The 15433-nt window shown below is 39.7% G+C and overlaps 1 protein-coding gene across 1 annotated transcript in view; it reads left to right on the top strand.

Moving 5' to 3' along the window:
- The window catches only part of TCERG1L (transcription elongation regulator 1 like), a 192248-nt gene extending 183648 nt beyond the window's left edge, over positions 1–8600 (top strand). Inside the window, exons 11-13 of the mRNA XM_009278130.1 lie at positions 3509–3598; positions 6770–6888; positions 8444–8600. Of these exons, the coding sequence (XP_009276405.1) occupies positions 3509–3598; positions 6770–6888; positions 8444–8600 (366 nt within the window). The remainder of the gene's footprint in view (positions 1–3508; positions 3599–6769; positions 6889–8443) is intronic.
- Positions 8601–15433: the final 6833 nt, after the last annotated feature.

Genomic DNA, 15433 nt, shown 5'->3' with positions numbered 1-15433 from the left:
GTGTTCCTTCTTCCAGAGAACTGATGATTTTGAGCATGAGTGGAATTAATAAGCATACCAGGTTTAGGTCCTAATCCTGCGAATGTAAATGAGTACATAATGGAGCAGTGTATGCAGATTTTATACCTCCTTCCAACACTCTGCAAATAGGTATTCTATAGAAGTTCATGTAATTTCTGTAAAGAAAAAAAATCCAAGGTGTCTGTTGTTAGGCATATAAAATTTATCACTAGTAATCAGCAGACTTTAAAGGTAGATAATTAGAGCTTCAGAAGCTCAACAGTAAATTATCTCCACGCCAGACCCACTTTATTAATATATTTTGTTATTTATGCTTAAAGAATGCAGAAGTGCCATAAATGAATACTGGTTGAAGGCTTCTGCTGACATGTTTTAAGTCGGGGCAATAAGTCAAAATTTGAAAGTATTAGGGATGTTTTATAATAGGATTCCTCAAGTGTTTCCAGTGTAAGAGTCAGACTTGCTCATAAAAATAAGAAAATCAGGAAATGTACTGTTTGGTTTTGCTATTATTTAAAAATGTATAGATAATAAGTTACTTTGCTGTCACCCTGAGCATTTTTTAAATGTCCAGACAAGCCGCTGGTTAGCACCAGCTGGTTGGCATTGCTTGAAATGCAGTAAGGCCTTTAGTGTTATTTTAAACTGATTATTTAATGAACGTCTCCTGCCATTTTCTCGTAATGTTGTTATTTCTCGAGAAGTTGCTTGATGACATTACAAAGAGCTTGAACTAGATGGAATTCTTCAGAGTAGTTCTGAATCTTCCTACATAAATTATATCAACGGAAGAATATTTATTGTAACATTTTAAAAATATATGTGATTTTTGGTGTAGCTCCAGAACAATGGCACTATTCTTAAGTCTGTGGCAAGTTTTCCTATGTAAAAATGTAATCTCTGATATCCTCCTGGAAGTTTAAAAGTTTCCACAAAGTCCTGAGGGGAAGGGGAAAATTCAAGCCTCTTCCTGGCTCCCTCACAGCCATGGCATCAAAATATCCACGTTCTACAGTCTGCATTTCTAGGAAAGTCTTGTCTTTGCTGGGATGCTGTCAGTGAAACAAGACTTTTTTAAAGGATTCCAAATGGTATTTTTTCTCAAGATTTTACCTTCTTAATATTGGGGGTAAAAAAGGGGGGTTGAGGGGTCCTAACCCCCACCTTCCTGTCTCGAAACAATTCTTGCAGCGTCCGTGTTATCCTAAAGAATAAATTAAAAAAACGCAAATAAACAGGGGTTTTTTGGGTTTATTTCCCCCAGCCTGTTTTTCAGACAGACCCAAAGAGCCCCCTTCTAGAAGGACAAGCCACTGAATCCCACTTTCTAATATCTTTTAATGAGGGTCATCGGTCGGTTTGGGATGCTGGGAGCGTGTCGGAGCCAGCAGCAGGTGATGACGCGGGGAGGGGCTCCCAGCTCAGGCACAGGGTGGTCCTTGCTTCTGCCGACCCGGGTGCCTCCTCTTAGCCCTTTGCCACTCCATCCTTCTTGCTGGGTTTTGTGTGTTTCGGTAGCTTGTGTCCAGGGTGGACATCATTCTCTACCAGAACAACGTCTCCTGAAAGTTGGGAATCCTTTGCTGATGAAGATAAATGCATCCGCTGAAAATATCAGGCACTTTACCTTTCTTTCTTATAAATCTTTTAGTCAAAGCCAAAATCTCAACATACTATCATTGCTGGGCTTCCAGAGTGAATTAAAAATAAAATCAGCTATTCAGACAGACGTCCTTTCACTTCTAAACATGCTGGTCAAACTCAATACATTGAATTTTTGTGAGTTTTTTCCCTGTACTTTGCACTCTGGTTAAGAGCAGGAGTGGAGAACTGGAAACCCACGACAAGCTCAGATCTCTCTTCTCCTTTTTGTCTGTGGTGATACTGGGCCACAGAAGTCATTATTTATTCTGGGAAGAGATGCCACCCCCACCATCCCCAGTGCATGTGTTCCCTTGTTGAATGTCCCATAGTAGGGAAGAAGACCACAATACAATACATGTTGGGAGATTAGTCAGAATATTAATATTTTATATGCGTTTGCAAAGCTCCAAAGTGAGTATCCTGAACAGCATATGACATGTGTAGCTAGAATTAAATTATAAATATCAGTAGCCAACATTTATTTTAGGTGTATGTCTGCGGTATGTGAAATGTAATAATTACTAAACAAAAAATCATAAATGGGAATGATTACATGATAAATTAGCCTGAGCTTAACTAGCTTTGAGTTCAAACTGGTCTTTGTAGTGGGAGCAAAGCTGATGTTCAAGAGAGAGTATAAAAGACATCCTGAAAAAAAAGAATTCCTGCTGCTGGTCCTTCTGAAGGGGGGAAAACCCCAAACCTCAGGACTTCGCCACCTGCGTGGGCATGGAGGGTGAACCCCAAGCTGCGAGAAGACGACGTTTGGAGGAGGCAGCCCTGAACCACTGCGCATCTGGAAAGTTACCCTGAACCTCGACATTTCTGAGCTTCCAGTGCTAACCACTCTAAAAGGAAACCCAGTCCATTTAAACCCACTTTGCTTCATCAGAGCTTTCCTGTTTGAGTGTTAATTACTCTACTTTAATTATACTTCACATACTTAATTTTTTTAGTGAATTTACTCTTCTTTGTAATGAGATGGAGTGATTAGAATATTTTATGTTACTCCAGAGTTTTCTGTAACAAACTAATTAACAGTGATGTTGTATAAGGTACCGAAATCAGGCTGGGGATTTCAGTGCTATGCTCCCAGACTGCCATTTTGTAAAAGCCCCGGGCAAAGGGGGACTGGGCAAGTGAGGGACCTGCTCAGATTCATGGTGGTCCTTACAGCCCACTCACCGTAAAGAGGTTTTGATGAAGATGGAAGAACCTCTGTAGGAGCGTGATATTCTCATTTCATGTGGCTGCAGGAATGTGAGCGATGCACGAGGCTTGGGTGGACACCCAGGGTCCCACTCCGGAGAGCTGGATTCAGCAGAAAAGGGGAGAAGCCTCGAAATGGAGGAGATGTGACAGCCGTGCTGTTGGAGGGAAGCGGCACATTTGCTACAAAAACATGGTGCTTTGAAGATGTTCATTATTAGTTCTTCAGTGTGTGCATGCATTGACAGCCTCATTTGGGTTATAATTTAAGTTTTGGAGAGGAGGGGAGTTAAAGCTGAGATAATTACTTAAATGGAAATTGATGCTTCTGTTGTACAAAGGGGATAATAAAATGGCATTTTCCTTTCTGCTACAGATTCTTTCCATCAAAAATGTGGAATAATCGTCTCCCAGATACTCACTGAGATGTCCTAGAGGAAATCAATACTAATGGTGTGGGGGTGACCAGAGCATTGCCAGAAACAGATTAATATTCAACTTCCAACCACTCTGAGGCATCCTTTAGAGGGTTCATTAGCTTTCTGAACTACTCTTTTGCTTCACCTTGGAACATTTTCTTCTTTCACGTCCTTATTAAAATTCCTTAATGCAACTGTGTTTGTGTACTTCACAGGTTTCAGCATTTTCTACATGGGAGAAAGAGTTACACAAAATAGTGTTTGATCCACGCTACCTTCTACTAAATTCAGAAGAACGTAAACAGGTGAGCATTACCTCCAGCGTAGCTTCTGATTGGCAGCAAACATCGCCCAAATTAACTGTAATAACAGAGTAATTATCTCGGTGGGATAAAAAGAATTACATAAAATTAAAATTTCTTTTTTGAGTTTTTCAGTGAGACTCATAATTTAGGCTCTGCTCATAAGAAAGTGCTGTCTTCTTTGAAAAGCAAGTGGTAACAAGTGAGTTTGCCCATAGAGACGAGCTACGGTCTCTTGGGTTGTAGAACAACTCCTACTGAGTCTGGGAAACTGGGCTGTAGGAAGGGAAATGGCCATAAGGTAATGTTTCCACTCTGAACTGTTTAAACACTGTAGAGAGACTACTTCATTTTTATTACTTAGAATATTTTCTAGGAGTCTGGCAGTATTTACTGCTATATTTTGCAATAACTAAACTTGCTAGACATAAATGGATAGAGCACTGTGGCTATGCTGGTATCTGTTTGAATGGGTTTAGTTTTTCTGGCAAGCTGCAAAGGGAAGGGGACTTTTTGCTGCCTTGTTTATTTGGGCATTAATTATCACTAGGGACCTAAAAGGACTTGAGGGCTGCAGATTAGTCTAAAAAATTTAGGAGAGATGCAGGGATGTTGCAGAGAAGGTGAATGCTTCCATTCTGTAGTTATTTCTCTTCCTTACCAGTCTTTTGTCATCCTGGAGAAGGAAGAATTTTGAATATGGAATTGTCCATTTTTTAAATAAACACAATGAAAAATGTACTTATTCCTGTTCCATTGCAGTGGGGCCCATATTGTCTTGTGATTCTCCAGAGGGCTTCCTGTAGGTATTTACTGAGGGACTGAGCACATACATCTTCATTTACTCTCTTTCCAATATTTTCTTTCCTAAGAAAAAAAGTGAAATAAAATAATAAGGAAATATGGGAATAAAGATATAAAAGAAACTGCTAGACAAGAGACTAAGCGGGGAATTTTGTGTTTATTTCAGGGAATCAGCGAGGGCAAAACCTAGACCTTGATGAGTTAATCAAGATATATTACTTTTTTCATTTTATTAGCCTTGGAGATGATATAATAAAAATACATCACGAATACACAAAATATAATGTGCTTGAAGCACTGCTGAGGGGGACCTCGTTTGTGGGGTATATTTAAGGAAAGGGTTATGAAAAGCGAGTAGCTGGCAGTCCTGTAGGTAGAAACCTGTAGTCAGGTAGAGGTTGGCTCTGAGAGTGACAGTAATTTGGGCTGAGAGCTAAGGTGGAAGAGGGTGATCGTCAGTTGCTCTTCTGCAAAACAGGGTTAAAAAACCAGTAAGCTTGGGAGCGCATGCCAGGTCTGTAATACATTTTAGCTACTAAGCTTGAAGTTAAGATTTCTAGATGTTCATTGTGAGTAGTGCCATTTAATTAGACCCTATTTTCCTCCAAGAAGTAGTTTAAGAAGAAAGTTAGACTCGGACAAGAGTAGATGCCTGATTTAATGAAAGTACTTCTTGAAGTGCAACTCATTAGTGGAAGACATTATTTAGGTTTATGGAAACATTTACCTTCACGGATGCTGGCTGTGTGGCCTGAATAGTGAGCGTCTGAGTACTTTTTGAATTATGCAAATGAATTTACATTGGAGGGGGTTAGAGATGAAAAGTGGCTCACAATGAAAGTGAAGAATGAATGAAGGAATGAAGGAATGAATGAGTGCTGGAGCATGGCTGGCTGTACTGCAGTTTTCTGCTTTCCATGGTCAGGCGGATAGGTTGGAAAGGGCAGGGAAAGCGTTTTGACTGTGATGTGCAAGCGTTTGAGGGAACTTCCTCTTGACTTGAACTTGTGTTGAGGTGGGTTTGACTTCCAGGAGTGCAAGCTCTGCTGTCGGTGGGTGTCCTTACACAGCCCGAGGAACATAACGATCTGTATTGAACATCTGCGGTTTGCTCCGCTTACTTACCGATATTTTCCGAGGGATTATTAACAGCTGAAAGATGCTACTATGTTTAAGCAAGGAACAGTGAAGGGTAAAGGAACAACTGCATTAAAATAATGAGCTATCTGTTAATTTTGATTTATTACCTTCATAATAGCTTCACTGATACGAAAAAGGCAAGTAATAACAGTGTCACCTACTTTATTTGTTCCATTTTTTCCATCTCCTCTTACAATCAACTTATGCAATTGCATACGGTATAATGTATTTAGATTTCCTAGGTTTTTCATAGTACTTCTTTCATGGCCATTTTTTGTTGTTTACTTTCCCAGTGCTATTTCTTCCCTTTTCCACATACCGTACTAAATATCAGTTGTAATTTGGTTACTTCAGCTTTCATAAAATGTAGATTTGCAGCTGTGCATCTTCATGGCTGATGAGAAAGCAACTGTGGTAGTAACCATACTAATCATATTTAATGTATGTAATTTGTGGTGAAAAGGATGGTGAGTATGGAAAGTTAATAGCATTTTGAGGAGTAGCTCCTTTTATTCAACAACTTAGCGTGCCACGCTTTTTAGAGTGTGAAACCAGTTGGGCCAGATTTTTGGTATTAAAAATGTGATTAAAGCCGTTGGCAGAATTTTGTGACATAGTGAACTCCTTAACTCCTTTTCAAGACACCAAAAATCCTGATGCTGAGCACCCTGCTGCATATTTAGCTACCAAATACTGTTAAAGGAAGGTAGTCGACCTTTCCAAACACATTAAAGCTTTTGGGTGTATGTGTACAGAGGATCATGTGTAAACTTGTGGTTTTTGACAACTGATTTGAAAGGTCTTCAGGCTTTTTGGGGGGTAACCTACAGAATATTGATGTTTAGCGTTACAGACATTTTCAGGAATTCTAGCAAGTTGGGAAAGGTGCGAGATCCAAACTAAATAACTGCAATCCGTTGTACAGATGCACAAAAATAATGCTATAGGCATGAAAATGCGAGCAAGACACTAAAGTCAGGAAATTTTGATTTATGTTGCACTTGATGTTTGAATGAAGATGTTATCTGTCCAAATTATACCTTTTTCCAGCTACTTATTTTGTGAGAACATGATCAGTGCCGCATGAAACAGATTCAGCTGCATGCGAGTCAGCCTACACTGAGGGAGATAAGAACTGTAGGTCGTGAGATTGACAGCCCTTTGGTCAAGCATAAATACCATAAAGGCTTTGTTAATAAATACTGTATCTTGTTTCCCTTTCTTGGAAAGATATTTGAACAGTTTGTCAAGACCAGGATCAGAGAAGAGTACAAAGAAAAGAAAAATAAATTGTTGTTAGCCAAAGAAGAATTTAAAAAGCTCCTTGAAGAATCCAAGTTATCGCCAAGGTATGGCATTGCCTTATGAAGATTTGTTAAGATAAGCTTTCTCGTTTAGCTTGTGCTTATCAGCGCCGTAACGCCGTAACACTGAACATACTCTTTATAGCAAGCTTGTACATCTAGTGTTAGAATGCTGTGTTGATATTTCTTCCCTAATATTTTACGATATTTTGTTATATTACTGGGAAAGGGAACGTACTGTCTCTCTCTCTCTTCCTTTCTGTCTTTCTCATCCAGAATGTGCAATATTTTGCATAACACATTTATTTTATATGCATATATAGTATAATTATAGAACACACACATATACATATTAACTATATAAAATTAGTACCTGAATGTTAAATCTCATTTAGGCATACAGGTGTAACTGGTGAAAAACCGTATTTAGGTTTGTTTTTTGATGGAAGAGAAACATGATTTAACAAAGTTAGTATTAATGCCATATCACTAAATTAAAATAAAGCATGCAATGCAATAACTTATTTTGATTTTTAAGTAATGGATCCAAACCTGCGCAGTAGCGAGTGCAGTGCTTTAGGATAGCACTTGCTCATTTGTAAGTTACATGAAAATAAAGAGGTTTGTATGTTGTAAGTCTGGTTAAATTGTCGAAACTAAGAAATTACAGTTTTCTCTACTAAAATATGCAGGTAATTGTACAGCACTACCTGCCTAGACACGTAGATACAAACAACACATCAGGCTCTATGGAAGTAATAATTATGAGAAGTTTTTTTACCACAAAACTGAGAATATTCTGGGCTAACGCAGCAGCTAAATGCTGGTTCCGGCATTTGTTTTTTTCATGTTTTCATGAAAACATTCCATGTTTTCAGTCTGCAAGGGCAAAATCGTGCTGGCCTACAGGACAGAGAACATTTTACCGGTTAATGTTTTTGTTGAGCTAACTGTGAGACCACAGCATCAAAGAAACTCATCTACCTGCAGTAGTCTCTGGCTTGGTTTTAATATGCAATCAAATGCCATGTTTGTATTGGAAAATGCTGGACCTGACAATGAAATGCTCAGGCAAAGCTGCCGGTGGATTTCAATTGCATCACTCAAAGTTACAATTAATTTTTTGCTATTTTTAGAAAAGATCAAACTAGCGTGGTATTTCATCAGGTGTCGTGTACTACTGACAGTCAAAGTGCATTTGTTTGCAATTAGACGTGGGTGTGGTCTTCTGCTCTATTATAGGCTAATTATTGAAATACTAGCCATAAGTAGCAGCAGGCATAGATTAAAGCTGCAGTAACCTGTGCTGCAGCAAGTACTGTGTTAATGATTCAAAATTGTCCTGTCAGCTATCACCCAGATTTTTCTAAAACAAAAAATGGAAGTTAACTATTGCGAGCTGATCTGTGAGTCCAAAGCCCGGGCAGTTCTGGCATGGTCTCGCCTCCCTCGTCCAGGGGGTTACCTTCATGTTCTTGTCAAATATTTCCCAGAACACCCATTTTTAGTGTCTGTGTGAAAAGTGAAGTGAGATCCAGGTCAAAGACTCTGAGTGTGGATTGACAAAGTCACAGCTTTAAAATGTCTCTCTTTTCTGCAGAACAACATTCAAAGAATTTGCAGAGAAGTACGGAAGAGATCAGCGGTTTCGCCTTGTTCAGAAGAAGAAGGACCAAGAGCATTTTTTCAATCAGTTCATGCTTATTCTTAAAAAGAGGGACAAAGAAAACAGGATAAGGCTACGTAAAATGAGATAAAAACTCCTGAAACTGGCAATAAATACACAAGTCCATGCTGTGACTGCAGTAAGAAATTCAAATGAAGGCTAAAGCATTCGGGGTTAAACTTGCAACAGCTTGATGAGGAAGCGGATGTCCCTGAGAAAAACTTTCTCTAAACGGAGTTTATTGAACATATATTGAATTTGTGAAGGCTGTTCTGCAGGAATCTGAAGGATATTTTGTTCTCAAAGAATTAATGTTTCATATTGAAGCTCTCTTTTGTACAACATCCAGAGTTTGATGTATTTCTAATTGCCATGATTTGTCAATCCCTTAATTGTTTTAATTATGCAAATTACTTGTAATATACACAAATTATGAATCCAATGCAGATTTGTAATTAAGCAGAAGCAGATGCCATCCATAACAATCTCAAGATATTTTCATCATTTAGGGGAATTATCTAAAGCAATCTTTTGGCAACTTTATGCGTTAACATAAAGTGTTTAAAGGTACGGTGGTATGCAGGAATTCATTACCTGGTGTTCTTACGTCTCTGTCCAGTTCTATGAGTAGTAGTAATAAGGTATTAATTGTTAATCTTAGTGAAGAGTGTGAAAATCTTGGCATATGTTCCATAGGAAAACTCTTAAGTTTCAGAAATTGCTTTCTACTTACCGTGAATGGTGCTTTCAGGCACACAGGTGATAGCAACACTTCTCCGTCAAAGTTCCTAAAAGAAGTTATTTTGTAAAACCATCACAGTATGATTTGAATTATGTTACTGTATGTGAAAAGTCTGCATAAGTCTGCATGAGATTTTTTTTATCATATTTGTATAAATAAATATTTAACTTTTTTAATTAATAAATATTTTAAGCCAATTTTCAGGGGGTTTTAAGTTTCTAAACTTTTTGAAAAATTGGGTAAAATAATGCAGGTCTCATGGTTTTTACTTGAGAGATAGAAAACCAGAGAGAGTCCCTACCACTCATGATTTGTATGCAAATTCCACTAATATCAATTGGAGTTCTGAGCATATTGAGAGCAAAATAGTCACTGACTACGAAGGTAGGATATCATGGCTAGAGTAAATCAGCACAGCTCTGCTGAACATCAGTATGTCCCTTCCTTTATGCTGCAGGAAAGACACTCTTTTGTCTGTGATCATAATCATTTTCTCAGTTGACTTAATTTTTAAGTTATTACTCATTAGATTTATAGATTTCTATTTGCTAGGAGTGATGTTGATATTTTCTTCAACTAATGGTAATTTTTCTTTAGATGTGTGATGGATATTTTTTATAATCAAGGAAATGAAGGGTATTTTCTAATGCTTTGGAAAAATGAACTCAGAATAATTCAAAGAAGAGTACATAACGTAAGATGTGTTTTAGAAAGTGTGTAGAGCTTCAAACTTCTACATGAAAAAAGTTGTCATTTATTTCTGTGAGAGCAAGATCTGACCCAAAGTTGCTGTTGGTGTGAGTGAGGAAACGTTGCTGTGTCGGCATTATCAGGTTAAACAGATGCTGCCAGTTTTTCTCACCTCTGCAAGTGAGGGTTATACTGCAGGACCGAGCGAGCTGGAGTGCGAGCTGGTAGATGTAATTTGATTTTACATGGCTTGTGAGACTCGTGATAGCTACTCACTCACAACTTTATTTAACAATTATTTTTACATCTCTGGAAGAGCCTGGTTTGTTCCCACCCCTGTGTGACTCAGGAGTCCTGCATGAATTACGTAGAGACAAATGCTGTTCACTTGTATGTGTGGTAGGACTAGGCAGCAGTGACCCAGAAAAAAGATGTAGGTCTTTCAGTAGACCTGAAGACAGACTTCATAGGGGTTTTCATAAGGTTTTGCAAATTTTCCTGTTAAAAAAAAAAAAAGGTGCAGAAAAGCAGAGAGATCTTGCTTTTATGACTGAAAACTCTTCTGTTTCGGTGGCTTGTACCCCTTGTGTTGTTTTAAATGTATGTGCATATTTAGACCCTATACTGCCATCCCTTATTTCAAATATGAATAAAATGGGGGATTAATATTTTGGGGATTCTTCTTGATTTTAGCATTTTCTGACAATGTCAGAAATCCTCGTCACGATGTAAGTATGATAGTGAATGGATAATCTGATTTTCTTGTGAAATTCTGAAACAAAAGAAGTGATCAGTGCCGGTGGTGATCCGTATTTGTTAGAAGTTCGGCTCTGTTTTCTTTATTTAAAATGGAGGAATATTAAAATAAACACAACTAGCCCTGTGACACAACAGAAGGAAATGTGTATATTAAGGTACATTATAGTGCAAAATACTGATAGTCACCGAGGTAAAATACGTTCAGAGAAGCGCTTCAAGATTGTGGAAGAGTGTGATCTCATCCCAAATAATATTTTTATGGCATATTAATTTCTCAATGCCCTTAACAAATCCTAATCTCACTTCAGGTGCCTCAAATTAAAACATTCTCTTCTCTTGTTATTAATACGTAAGAAAAATGACTTTGTTGGGAGTGACTGCTTTTCATTGTTCATCAGAAGTCTCCTCAGATGATGGCAGAGCCCATCCTCCACGTTACCTTCTCCTATTCTTATATAGAAATAGTTTTGCTGAGCTGAAAGAGAAACCTGGATAACAGTAAGAAGCACCACCACCACCATTTTAGATTTTAACTTAAATCACAGAGCACCTTGTTAAGGTTGCCCTATTTATTCCTTTTGGCTATAGGTGGTAGTGGAGATGCTGTTCCTCGTCCGGCTTTGATTCCTCACCTGCCTTGCAAGCATGGAGGGCAGATACAGCGCAGCCGGTCCTGGGGTGGGTGCAAGCGAGACACCCCCATGCTCATAGGGGTGCACTTCTGCCGAAAGCAGGAGCGTCTGTTCTCGGAGCCAGGCCTTTAGAAAATTAAACAGCTTTTGTGTATCCTGTATATAATGCAGAAAACTCCAAGGAGTTGAGGGGAACCATTACATTCCCTTTATTTACGTACCACTTTCACCATGTATAAGAATTGTCAAAATATACGCATTAGCATTGTGAATATAAATGAATTAGCATTCATGTCTAATATGTCAAAGAAAAAACACCTATCACAATTTTTTAGTCCAGTCTAAGATTAATATAGCTGCATTTTGCTTTACCAAGTTATCCTTTGGATTGGTATAGTATGTAGCACATAATAGCCATTAATATTCTCATTCTAATTATTGTTTATAGTCATATTACTTTAATAAAATATAACTACTCTACAGTCAGGAAGGCCTTGAAGGTTGCAAGTGCCTTTGATGGGTCCAAAAGCTCGGCATACAGACTGGCTCCAGGTCCGTCCATTTGTCCTGCAGACGGTCGAGTGAGGCTGTTTTTGTCAAGGTTAGAGGTGAGGTTGGTCTGGCCTCCAAGCAGTGAAAAATGAGGCTATCATCCCTGATGCCAAATCCAGCAACTCTTAAAGAAAAAGGAGGCCTGATGCTTGGTTTGGTTGTGTTTCCCCAGGGAACACCTGAGTGGTGCCACCAGGGAGGTGCAGGAGCCCTCTGCACCGTTTCAGTCTGTCACTGGGGATAACTTCATGGCTGATTTGGAAATCACACAAGAATGATGGCTACAAATGTGTGACCATCATACATTAACAGCATATAGTGGGTGCCAGGAAACTATAGCTATATAAGTCCAGGGGAGATCACCTATGGAGTCATACATAATACCCCAGCGCCATTGCAGAGCACTGCCTGTATGTTGGGTACAGCTTTGGAGGCAGCATTGATCCACACAGCTCGCTTACAGAGCACACACACAGCTTTGAGCCTCTTCAGGAAACTCTGAAAAGCACTAAGCTCCATTAAATGGTCAGAGATGGTTATTTTTCTCAGGAAATAAGATTTTTCCAGTATTAGTTATTTCTTTTCTGCAATATATCTTAAGTTTTCATATGCTGGGATGCACACCTCAAAGTGTCTTAGCCAAGATACAGTAAGGACAGACAAACAGGCCTGCCTACCATTGCATCATTGGCAAGACCTCATCGAAAATACTTTTGAATGGAGCTCACCTGTGCGAGGTGATGCGGAGGCAGCTGGACCAGGGGAGCACAGCCCCCATCACTAGAGGACACCAAGGAGGAGAGGAGGTGCTCATGTAAGAGAAGACTAAAAAAAAAACCTAAAAGCCTCAGACTTTGTTTGGCCAGTGCAGTTAAGTCTAGAAAGGGAGATCATTATTCTGCACGATCATGCTAGGAGGTGGTAGCATAGCGAGAGGTGATGTTTACCAAACCTGGACCAGGGGAGCACAGCCCCCATCACTAGAGGACACCAAGGAGGAGAGGAGGTGCTCATGTAAGAGAAGACTAAAAAAAAAATCTAAAAGCCTCAGACTTTGTTTGGCCAGTGCAGTTAAGTCTAGAAAGGGAGATCATTATTCTGCACGATCATGCTAGGAGGCGGTAGCATAGCGGGAGGTGATGTTTACCAAACCTGAACAGCTCCACAAGAACAAGTCGGAGTAAACAGATTTTCGTGAGTTAGGAGTTAATTTTCAGGACTCTCTTTTTACCTTCCAACATGAGGGCACTCTTCCTTTTACCTGGGTAACCAAGAGGAAAATCTAACTATTCCTGACTTGAGTAACCCATTGAATTTTTTTCTAGGGTGGTTTCAAGGGCATAGCACTCTGGGTGGATTGTGACTAGATTGTTCAAATTATTTTGTTACAAACTTTGTTCATCTTCAGCTCTCCAGGAATCCCATGTTTCCTAATACCTGTCACATTAAAACAAGTGAAATCCATCTCTTAAGTCCTGGGCTCACCAGGATCACCTGAGGGGGATTCATTTATCCCAGGTCACTGCCCCTGATGCAGGGGTGGGAGGCTGCTGGGCGTCATACTCCCTCCCATCTTCCCTGACCCAACACAGTTTTTCTAACCCTGGTCTATTTACAACAACCTGATCACCTCTGAGCCCCTGTACCAAAGGTTCTCCAACTCACACATGGGGGATTTTTGACAAGAAACACTCACACTAAACACCCAGCCTTTCACAGCTATGTGCATCTGTTAAACTGGAGGTAAGTACCGAGCCTGATCCCATGAAGGCTTACATTTACCTGCAGCCATTTCTCAGCTTCTGGGCTCAGGTGAGTCCAACCTGCCCTGCCCTGGTCACAGACCCAGCTAGGGATCACCAGGGCCAGGGCTGGGCAAGAGAAGCTGACTTGGGGTTCCTGGTGTGGGTGTGCTGGGCCCGATTCTCCTGAGGCTGTGATAAGCAGTGATGGTCTGGTTGTTGAAAGTAGAAAAAGGTCAAATTATACTGGATTTCTGAAAATTAAAAAGAAAAAAATAGGGGGGGGGGGTGTTTGAGAGGCTTTCCTTTTTTTTTTTTTTTTTAAAGTTAGAAAACAAAAATTCTAGAACGACCCTAAGTGGTCCTGAAGGAGCCAATAAAACTGCGTAAGAGCCTTGAATTTGCTATTTCTACAGGGGGAAAAAAAGGAAAAATAGCTAAAACAGAATCTTCAACAAGATTTTTAATAAATGTAGTCTTTCTGTGTCATAAGAGGAAAAAAACCTTTGCTATGTTTGAAAGTACCAAGAAAATGAAATTCAATCAGCAGCAGAGTCCAAGCCTGCTGTAGCAGCGAGGAACCGATCTAAAAATGAGTTTGGGAATGTGGGCAGCAAGAATGAGCTAAAACACCTTCAGAAAGAAGTTGCTAGTGTTGGTGAAACTTTCAGCATATTGAATCTCTTAGGACCAGAAAATCTTTTATCAAAATGAAAAGACTTTGATCCTATAGCATTTGTTCAACACTGCTGTATTTCTGTAAACCAGATCCTGGTCTGCTTTGTTGAAAGAGTTATGGAAATTAAACTTGAAATATTTGAGGGTTAAAAAGACCCAATACCCTGTTCCTCTAACCCATTCCCTGTGTCCAGGAGCCTCAGCTGTGTATAATCCCTCCTTACAGGCATTTGGCTGTTTTGGTTCTCTAAACCTGCAGAAACAGAGATTTCAGAGATCCCCAGGTGATTCATTCCCCAGTCTCACTGCTCTTGGCAGGAAGGGTTTTCCCCTTCCAACATGAACTTCTTTCGTTGCAATTAAAGTCCATTATGTCTTGACCTGCATGGGCATGGAAAGCAATGTATATACTTTTTATTTTGCCTAGAAACTTGGTACGTTTGAAACACTTGACTCTCTTGTCTGAGCAACACCCAGTCTTGGCATGGGACAAGGAAACGGACTAGATCACACCTTGGAGCTCCTCCTGCTCCTGCCCTGCCATCTGCTCACACAGTGATGGTTGTTTAGGAACTGGTTTTGTTGCTTCTCGTTGGAGTCTCCAGTTGCTCTGTGTCTTCCTTTGGTTGCTCCATGATTTCATGTCTGTGATGGACTTGGTGTTCTTTTGCTCAGGCAAGTGCCTTGGGGTTTTTGGATATCTGCTTGTCCTGGTTTCGGCTGTGATAGAGTTAATTTTCTTCCTAGCAGCTGGTACAGTGCTGTGTTTTGGATTTAGGTTGAGAATAATGTTGATAACACACTGATGTTTTAGTTGTTGCTAAGTGGTGCTTACACTAGTGTTGTGGTTTAACCTGGCAGCTGAGTGAACTCAGCTGTTTGCTCACTCCCCCACCGCCAGTGGGATGGGGGAGAGAATTGGGAAAAAAAGTAAAATTTGTGGGTTGAGATAAAGACAGTTTAGTAGGACAGAAAAGGATGATAAAATAGTAATAATAATAATAATAATGATAAAAGAATATACAAAATAAGTGATGCAAATGCAGTTGCTCACCACCCACCGACCGAAGCCCAGCCAGTTCCTGAGCAGCGGTCACCACGCCCCCAGCCAGCTTTCCCCCCGTTTATG

This window comes from Aptenodytes forsteri, unplaced genomic scaffold, assembly GCF_000699145.1.
Source record: "Aptenodytes forsteri isolate BGI_AS27 unplaced genomic scaffold, ASM69914v1 Scaffold15, whole genome shotgun sequence".
NCBI lineage: Eukaryota > Metazoa > Chordata > Aves > Sphenisciformes > Spheniscidae > Aptenodytes > Aptenodytes forsteri.
This window is presented reverse-complemented; position numbering and strand designations above follow the sequence as displayed.